The sequence below is a fragment of the Arachis stenosperma genome, chromosome 6, assembly GCF_014773155.1.
Source record: "Arachis stenosperma cultivar V10309 chromosome 6, arast.V10309.gnm1.PFL2, whole genome shotgun sequence".
Classification (NCBI taxonomy): Eukaryota; Viridiplantae; Streptophyta; class Magnoliopsida; order Fabales; family Fabaceae; genus Arachis; species Arachis stenosperma.
The window spans coordinates 3,133,585-3,143,012 of NC_080382.1; the positions used below are offsets into that span (position 1 = coordinate 3,133,585).

Below are 9,428 nucleotides of genomic sequence, written 5' to 3' on the forward strand. Positions count from 1 at the left end.
CTTCTTTGGGTGTATTTTAGGTTGACTCCGGATGATTCGAATATGATGGTTGTTAGGGAACAAACGCCGTCGGAAGCGCTTGCAATGTGAGTTATCCAAGAATATTTCAACCTTATAACCTTATTATTTTCAAATACGTTGTTAACCTTTCATTTTTATTCTTGTTTAGAGTCCCGATCCAGTTTTTTGTGCCGCCATCCCAGCAAACAACCACTGACGCAGATTCCGAACCAACCCCTATGCTACAGATTGAAGGGGCTAGAGAAACGTAAGAAAATAGTATTGGGTGTATATTTGTTTAGGGTTTGGGTGTATATTTGCCTAGAGTTTGGGTGTATACTCTTCCTGATCGATTTTGTGTAACTGTGCAGCACTCCTGAAACCCCCAAACAACTTCAAGAAACAACACCCAAGCTTCCCCCAGCTCCAACAAAAATGTAAGTTAATTAGACTAGAATCAATCTTTGCTTGTCATCCGTATATTCTTATTCTTACTCTTATTCTTATACATAATGATGCAGTCATCCAGACGCCGGGGACGCTGCTGCCCTGTTGATGATGGCACGGACAGCAAGCTATATTCCTAAAACAGATCCGGGGATGCCATCATTCAGCCTCGGATTGACAGATTCAAGCTAGGAGGGGGCGTCGACGCAGGAGACAGAAAGGAAAAATCTCCAGAAACTGCAACTATGCTAGAACAATTGGACAGTTTGGTCCAAAAGTTAGCAAGCAGTGCGTCAAAGGGAAAAGACGAAAGTCCAAAAATTCAGAGGGAGACTGGGGGAGAAAGTTCTGCTAAGTTTGAAACCCCGGGGGAATAAATCAAATTCGGATGATATGAAAGAAAAGTGCTACATCTGGGGGACGAGACTGAAGGAAGATGCAAAGGGCGATACTAACGAGTTTGAGGAGATATGCACTCTGACTGGCCAAGGAGAATACATTTTGATGAGAACGCACCTTGCATCCCTCCAGGCAAACAGTGATATAGAATCTCAGGTAATTTTAGACTAACATTAATGTTTTTACACCAAAGTCAACTGCAATGTTTATTAATTTAAAAATTGATTTCTAGATTGTATCTGCCATCTGCCTCATCCTAAACCAGAAAAAGGAAAAGAGGTTTCAGGCACAAATATACTGTCTCCCCCCCGATATTGTGGTAAGTGTTACTTCTACGAACTTTGGGTGTATTTTATGCATTGATTTGGGTGTATTTTTTCGCTTAGATTGGGTGTAAGTTGTGTATTTCCATGTTTTCATTTCTTGTATTGCAATTCTTGCAGAGCATGGCACTTTCGGATCACCCAAGGGGGGGAATTCATATCTCCGAAAACGAACAGAGAATTCAGGGTGGAAGCCTACCCCAATTTCATTCCATTCATAGATAGAAAAAAATTAAGTTCGCATCCATATGTAAGTTTTTGTTTCGTAAATTTGTTAGTACGCTTATTTACTTATATGCCAAATAAAATAACAGACTGTTGAAATGTGGCAATCCTTCAGATTTTTGCTCCTGTTTGCCACTCGGGACATTGGTGGTTATGGCTGATAAATACAAGAACGCGGAAATGTCAAATACTTGACCCGCTACACAAAAAAGCTCCAAGCGAAGAGAGAAAGGACATTAATAAATTCACTGTAAGTTCCCTCTGTCTTCTTTACTTTAATAGATAGGTCTATTTTGAAAGTTGAGTTGGGTGTATATTCCATATTCAATTGGGTGTATATTCCATATTAAGTTGGGTGTGTCTTGTCCATTCATACGGGTGTATTACTGATTTGTTTTGGTATTTAAGGGATATGTATTTTTAAGATTGATAACATATGCCGGCGGGAAACCTCTCGAGAAAGGCGAGAAAGAGAAGGAAATTAAAGCGCCATATGTTAAAATTTCAGGCCAAAAAACAAGGTATAAATTTGTGACTCTGAACATTAAACTTTCCTAAATGAGATTTGTAATTTATTTTCTTCGTTTTCAGCTATGACTGCGCTATCTACGTAATGAAGTGGCTTGAGTTAATAGAGCCAGAAAACATTAAAGAGGGGAAGTATGAATGGGATAATTGGACACAGGTAACTGTCTTTAGAACTATATAACTCTGTATTACTTTACTGAATTAATATTTCTATTTAAACATAACATACTTTTTAATTGTAGGAGGAGGTGGACCACTATAGAGTGGAGTATGCTTCCCGGATACTATTCAGTGAGTTGAATACACAGAGAGATCGGGCAATTAGAGAGAGTAGTGCTATAAGACTGTCGAAGCCATCCTCTGTATTATTGAGTCCGTTTTGTCAGATTAATTCTGCTGATATAGAAACTGGGTAGTTTGTAAATTGAACAAATGATGTAAATGTTTGCCATTTATCAACAACTTCTATTCCATGTATATTTTTTCCCATAGTTAAACTATCTGTGCTGATAAACTGTCTGTGATGTATTCAAAAACTGTATTACAGGTGGTAAAACATAAAGCAAAAAATCAAAGCATACGCATATTATAAACTGTTACACCCAACGCAAGTCTAATAATACACCCGAGGTTGAATAAAATATACACCCAATTGTCTGTGCTGTATTCAAAATGAATGAATTACATCTACTAAAATATGAAAAAAAAACATCAACTGAAATATACGCCCATAACCTGTGAATTTTTACAGCTTTTGTTCTATATGTATCTATATATGTGTCTATATGTAAATTGTCAATTAACAAAAATACACCCAAAGGTAACAGTGATTTTACACCCATACTCTTTATAACTATACACCCAAAGAATTATCCGCTGCTGCTGGTACCCTGAACTGATAATTTATAACTTGTCCCTGATATTGGCTGCAACTTGAATGCGCCGCTGATGCAGCATCAAACAGATTTATCTGAATATAACAACACTCACGCATTAGCTAAACTATTAACTAGAAAAATAAACTCAATCGCCACAAATCTAAAGAACATTACATTTACCTCGCTTAAAACTTTCGTCTTCTTCTTCTTTGTGGCATTTGCAATCTGTTTCACCAGCTTTGAACCTAGCCTATTTTTTGGACGTCCTCTTGTTCGAATCCTTGGCGGGCTTTGAAGCTCGTTAACGGATTCCAAGTTGGCGTCTTTGTGGGATAAAGAAGATGTCCCCTTCTTTTTGGCTTTTAATGCTTCCATCTCGGCCATGACGTTATCGTACGCACGGTGCAGAATTGCAGTCAGCTCCTCCGATTCGGAGGCAAATTCGCAAATATTTTGCGAACGAAAAACCAGTTGGTCGAACCTCTTGCTTCTTGGCTCCATTAATGGCTCGTCGTGGCTGCTCTTGATGTGTGTGTGTCGCCTCTTTACCTTCTTGCTCCATCGTTCCAGTATGTATCTAGGGAACACTTGGCTTACTTGTTCGAAACTTAACACGCTTAGTGCGTGACGGCACAGTATCCCTCTCGACTCAAATAATAAGCATTGGCATTTTACCTCGGCTGCAACTGAGTCGTAGGTAACTGCGAACTTGTCCAATATTGAGCTGGAAACTTGTTCTCCGACTTCGTATACTGAATAGCCTAGAGCGGAATTCTTTAATCTGGTGATGCAATTCGCCTTTCCTCTGAATTGGGCTTGGACTTCCCTAAACTTTGCGTGGGTGTACGCATCTTGAAACTGAGCTTCGATGGAGGATTTGGTTGCACACGGTATGACTGTATGAAAATCTGCAGCATCTGATTCTCTCTCTGCTTGCTCCCTGCTTCCGAGGCAATTATCGTACTGTTTGACGAACTGAATGAGCGAGCTGTTCCGGGTGATGTACTTGTTAAAAAATGAATGCATGCTCTCGCTCCTTTGTGTGCTTCTCATCCCTGCCCAGAAGTGGTGGTCCAGATAGATAGGAACCCATATGTGACGGTCTTCGTACAGATCTGCATAATACACCCAAACACACACAGTAAAATACACCCGAGAGGTCGTACAATTTACACCTCTGCTGCAGAATTTAAAACACATTACCTGAGAGCCACTTGTTGTCCGCAAGACCAAAATTCACCAGAAAATCGTTCCAATTCCTATCGAATGAGTCTTTGCTGTGAGAGTTCCAAACAACATGGCTCATTTGTTGTTCGATATCGGCGTGTCCCTTGTACCCGTTTAATTTGCTTGGAATCTTCTTCATGATGTGCCAAATACACCAGCGGTGAACTGTTGTTGGCATACAGGCCTCTAAAGCCCTTTTCATTGATGCGCACTGATCGGTGAGAAACCCTTTCGGAGCGTTTCCTCCCATGCAACAAAGCCAGCATTGAAATAACCATTTGAATGATTCAATTTCTTCGTTCTTCATCAAAGAGCATCCGAGAAATGTTGACTGACCGTGGTGATTCACGCCGACAAAAGAACCACAGACCAAATTATACCTGAAACGAATTACCATGGTCCAGAATGCAAAATCATTAGGTACACCCCAACAAATGCTTAGAATACACCCAATGACACAGCCAATATACCCCTCTGCTGCGGATTCGTAAAAATAAATTAATTTAGCATCATAAACAGGGACAGTTTGTTACCTGTTTGTATTGTAGGTGGTGTAAGAATGAAATGACGTCTCCGAAATACTCACAGGCGGCTCTGCTTCTTGCGTCGGCCCAAAAGGCCAGCTTAATCGATTGATCGTCCTCGAGTTCGAGCTCAAAAAAGAAATTCGGATTCTTCTCTTTCATCCTTAACAAATATTTCCCGAATTCCTTTGCATCTTCTTGTTCGGAAACATTCCGCACTTCCCTGGTAATGTAATTCCTCACGTCCTTTTCGATGAAATTTAACTCGCGGTGACCCCCGGCAGCCGCAACAAATGATTGGTAGGTTTTGCTTGGTCTGATACCGGCCTCGTCGTTATTCTCTATCGTACGACGAATGGACATGCTTAGTTCCCTGTGCTGTTTGAGCATCTCTGCTTTGCTTGGACAGCAGGGGTGTGAATGATCCAGCACAACCTTTGAAATGATCCAAGCACCGACATCCTTCAATGTGTGTATATAAATTCTTGCAGGACAGTTTAAACCGGCTGTCGGATTGGTCTTCTCGGTTGGAGATATTTTAGATTTCCATTTTCCCTCTCTGCTACATGTAATCAGTTGATTCTTAATCTCGTTTCCCTTCCTATTTGTGCACCGAACTCTTGTAGAGAAACCTGTAGCCTTGGCGTAGTTCCTGTAAAATTTTCCGGCATCTTCAAGGGTTGTAAAGGTCATTCCGACCTTCGGAACAAGCTCGTCATCAACAACAGAGAGAGGCTGCACAATAAACCGTGTCAGAACTGTGAATACACCCATAGATATGATACAAATACACCCAATCATGTCTAATATGATACACCCGAACCGAAACAACTCAACTACAGAATGACCTTTAAAGCCATAAACTGTCAATACACAGACTGCAGAATACACCATGTCAAAAACTAAAAACACACCCAATCATGTCTGATATAATACACCTGAACAACAACAACTCAATTAAAAATAACAAAAAACCAGTAAAGTGTATATACACCCACACTTATAGCTAAAATACACCCAAAGAAAAAATTGATCTACACCCGAGCGTCTGCTATAAATTCCAGGTAATTAAACAATGTTCAGCAATTTTTAAACTACACAATGCTATACAAATTACTGTAAATCAAACCTCAGGAACTTCGTTAGATTCAAATTCATTATCCACATCGCCTGGATTCAGCACAGAATCTGAGCTTGAAGGATCCATTATCTTCAAAACGAGTTCGAACTTTGATTTCAAAAAACAACAAATCAAGAGAGAAAACGAAGCTCGAGTTGCAGAGAGAGAAAAAGAGAACGTAAACGAAGAACATACCAGTGAGAAAAGAAGAGGAAAAGATCGATGGAGAAGAATGAGGGAAAACGCGCGAGAAGAAGAACAACCAAATCTCAAAATAACGAAAACGAAGAAGGAAACAAATATTTTAAATTTGGAAGTTAGATATACGCGGCATATTATATAGCGCGTGTAATCAACGTAGCTGGAGGAGCGAGTATTTTAAATTTATTATTTAATAAACTTGTAAAGCATACAAGCCCTAATGGCTTGTATGCAGAGCTTTTCCGAAAAAAATTATAAAATAAAAAGAAAAGAGAAAGAAAGTGTTGCTGCTCCTACAAAGGGGAAAGGAAAGAAGAAGGAGGTAGAAAGAAAGAAGAAGAAACTGTCCACGATTCACCTTTATCTCTGCTTCCGTCGTCATCTCCGTACGATTTTAAAATCAAATTAAACCGTAAGAAAGGTTTTGTATGCAAAAAATAATTTGAGACAAAAAAAATTTCAGTTTATATCTTAAAGATCAAAATCGTATTTAACCCCAACTCATAATCTTCGAGCGTAACCTCAATCTAATCTTTTCATGGTAGGAAATTGAGTGCATCCAACTTCAATGCTATTGGCGTTGTAAAATCATGAATCGCTAATTGTGATTGTGATTGTGCTTGAGCTCCAGCTCCGATCTGATCATTTGGTCGCGAACTTAATTACTTTGGAAGCCATGGCTGAACGGCTCCGATACCATTGATGAGAGTCACGGATTGTGAGATAAAAATGCGTACAGTAATTATTATGGACTGATGCCTTGAAATAAACAAAATTGTGGTTAAATGAATAATAATGAATAATGAGAAAGAGATAAGTTAATCCTAACTCACCACTTCCTCTCCTCTTCCTAATTAACAAACTTGGTTATTAATCTTTTCCCTTAATTAATATGTGTAACTGATGCATCAACTAACTTGTTATAATAACATAACTTTGAGTGGATTTATTCATATTCACGGACGTTGTCTGATGTGGGGTGCATGGCCATATGTAGCGGAATATATAGTCAATTAGGTCTTCACCAAACACAACATTATATGTATTAGCCTCCCTGGTTCCTTCTGGGTTCACGACTTAGAATAGAAGACATTTTTTTGTCTTTTTTATTTATTTAAGAATCTACGTACCAAATTTTTTGAAAATATATATTCAATAATGGTTCAAAAAATGTCTTATATTATATAGTGATGTATAAGTTTAATTTTACTATCACCCGCGAGTTATGGACTGTTGCCGTATCATTATTAATATCTTATTGGTACACATATCATCATTAATCAGTATTACATTTTCAAGAGGTGTTTTTTCACATGTTGATGTAGCTATATAAACCATATAAGTACATTTATCATGTTTAATAATAATGCAACTCGTATTAACTTTGTCTTTAGTCACGTCCTGGCATCTGCCGACACATAATAATTGAGTAATTAAGCTAGGGAATGAAGTAATCTATAAATTAGTTAACCATGGTGTTGGACATCAACTATTGCCACATAATGGGAAGTAATGAAGCACCTAACATTTCAAATTCAATTATATTGGTGTTAGTAGCTTTGGTCTCCGTTACAAATGGCGGAGACATAGTAGTTTATTGGGGCCAAGACGGTAGAGAAGGTTCACTAAGTGCCACATGCAACTCTGGACTGTACAAAACTGTCAACATAGCATTCCTTTCTGCATTTGGAGGTGGCACTCAACCGCAGCTAAACCTAGCAAACCATTGCAACCCCGCATCAAATGGCTGCCTGAGTTTGAACAAAGACATTAAGAACTGCCAGGCAAGAGGCATCCAGGTCTTGCTCTCCATCGGAGGCGGAGCCCCTGGCTACTCCTTGTCCTCCTCCAAGGACGCTACAAACTTAGCAAACTACATCTGGAATAACTTTCTGGGTGGAAAATCCAACTCTAGACCTTTTGGTAATGTTGTGCTGGATGGTGTCGATTTTGACATAGAACTAGGTGGTGGTGCATCCTTCTATATCGTGCTGGCTAAAACACTCTCCAATCTCAGTAAAGGTATATCATATATTGCGTGGATGTATAGTCATCGTATGAGTTAACTATACTTTCTCAATATATTTAATAATAGTTATAAAGTTTTTGTTATTCAACCAATAGATATATAAGATAATTACATTCTATCGTGTACCATCATAGGTGGACAGAAAGTTTACCTAAGCGCTGCACCACAGTGTCCCTTCCCGGATAAGCAGCTGAATGGGGCATTGTCAACGGGGCTATTTGACTATGTTTGGATACAGTTTTACAACAATGGTCCTTGTGAGTTTGATGCCAATAATCCCAGAAAGTTCCAGAGGTCGTGGAACCAGTGGACCTCATCCATAAGGGCAGGGAAGTTGTATGTTGGGTTTCCCGCGTCACCATCGCAGTCGGCGGCGGGTAGTGGCTATGTGCCACCACAGGTGCTCATGAATCGAGTCTTGCCTTTTGTTAAGAAATCAAGCATTTATGGAGGAGTCATGCTATGGGACAGGTTCAATGATCTTCAAACAGGGTATAGCAGGAATATCAAGCCCAGTGTTTAATGTGTTCGTCTCAAATTCCCTTCAATCCATCTAATCTTGTATTTTCTGTCTTACTAGTGGGGCGTGTTATTGTTATAATAGTCATGAAGCTAATAAACATGTGTGTTTCAACTCCTATATATTTTCAAGAGTTATATTATGTGTACACTAAAGTCAGTCACTAAAATTATAACATATGACAACTGCATAGGTCTTTATTTAAATGATAAAAAAATTGGACAACAAAACACGAATAGGCGTCAAAAGTTATGGGTGCATCATTCACCTCATCCTGCCAAGTGTAGGCTATAACTTACCATTTATTGGAAGGTAAGTCATTCAGTTGTGTATACTCAGGCTGAGAACTTAGCAAGAGCATTACATAGGTTTCAGATTCTGTAGCTTTCGCTTATGTAACTGCGCACCAACATCTTGACCCTTGAACATCCATCACAATTCAGAAGGATAGACTCATCACCTACTTTAGTTTTCTTTTCGCTACGCACCTAGTGAATGCTCATTATAACTAATGTAACATCAACCATCATCTTTCAGAAGTCTCCATTGCAAAAATTTCGACTCAGATAATTGTTATTTGTCAACTCTACTTGGACCTTTACCGCAGTAATAAAATAATAAAATAAAATCAAAGAAATAAAAAGAAGAGTTCACACTCACATGCAGAGTGAGAAAGTACATAACATACAAAGTAGGCACAAAAAGAGAAGTAACAAAAAAAAAAAAAAACAAACAAAATAAGAGACTCACAAAACATAATTTTTACTCTCTCCTCTATATTTCTGTATATTTTCTAAGAATGTTGACAGGTACAGGTAATCCAACTACCTTATCAGAATAGACCCGATATAATTATATTAGTTATGTATTCAATGGATAATTGGGTGAAATCGGATCAAACTGGATTAAACTCGACCTTATTTCGTTTGAGTATTAATTCTGATTTATAAAATACAGATATTTCGTTAAGTTATTATGTCAGTGTGTCGAATACATTTCGAACACAA

The 9,428-nt window shown here is 38.6% G+C and overlaps 1 protein-coding gene across 1 annotated transcript; it reads left to right on the top strand.

Annotated features, from left to right (window-relative positions):
• Positions 1–7,357: 7,357 nt before the first annotated feature.
• Positions 7,358–8,541, top strand: LOC130935706 (basic endochitinase-like). Its single transcript, XM_057865580.1, has 2 exons — positions 7,358–7,894; positions 8,036–8,541. Exons 1-2 carry the CDS (start codon positions 7,375–7,377, stop codon positions 8,422–8,424), a joined length of 909 nt encoding a protein of 302 aa, XP_057721563.1. The 5' UTR covers positions 7,358–7,374; the 3' UTR covers positions 8,425–8,541.
• Positions 8,542–9,428: the final 887 nt, after the last annotated feature.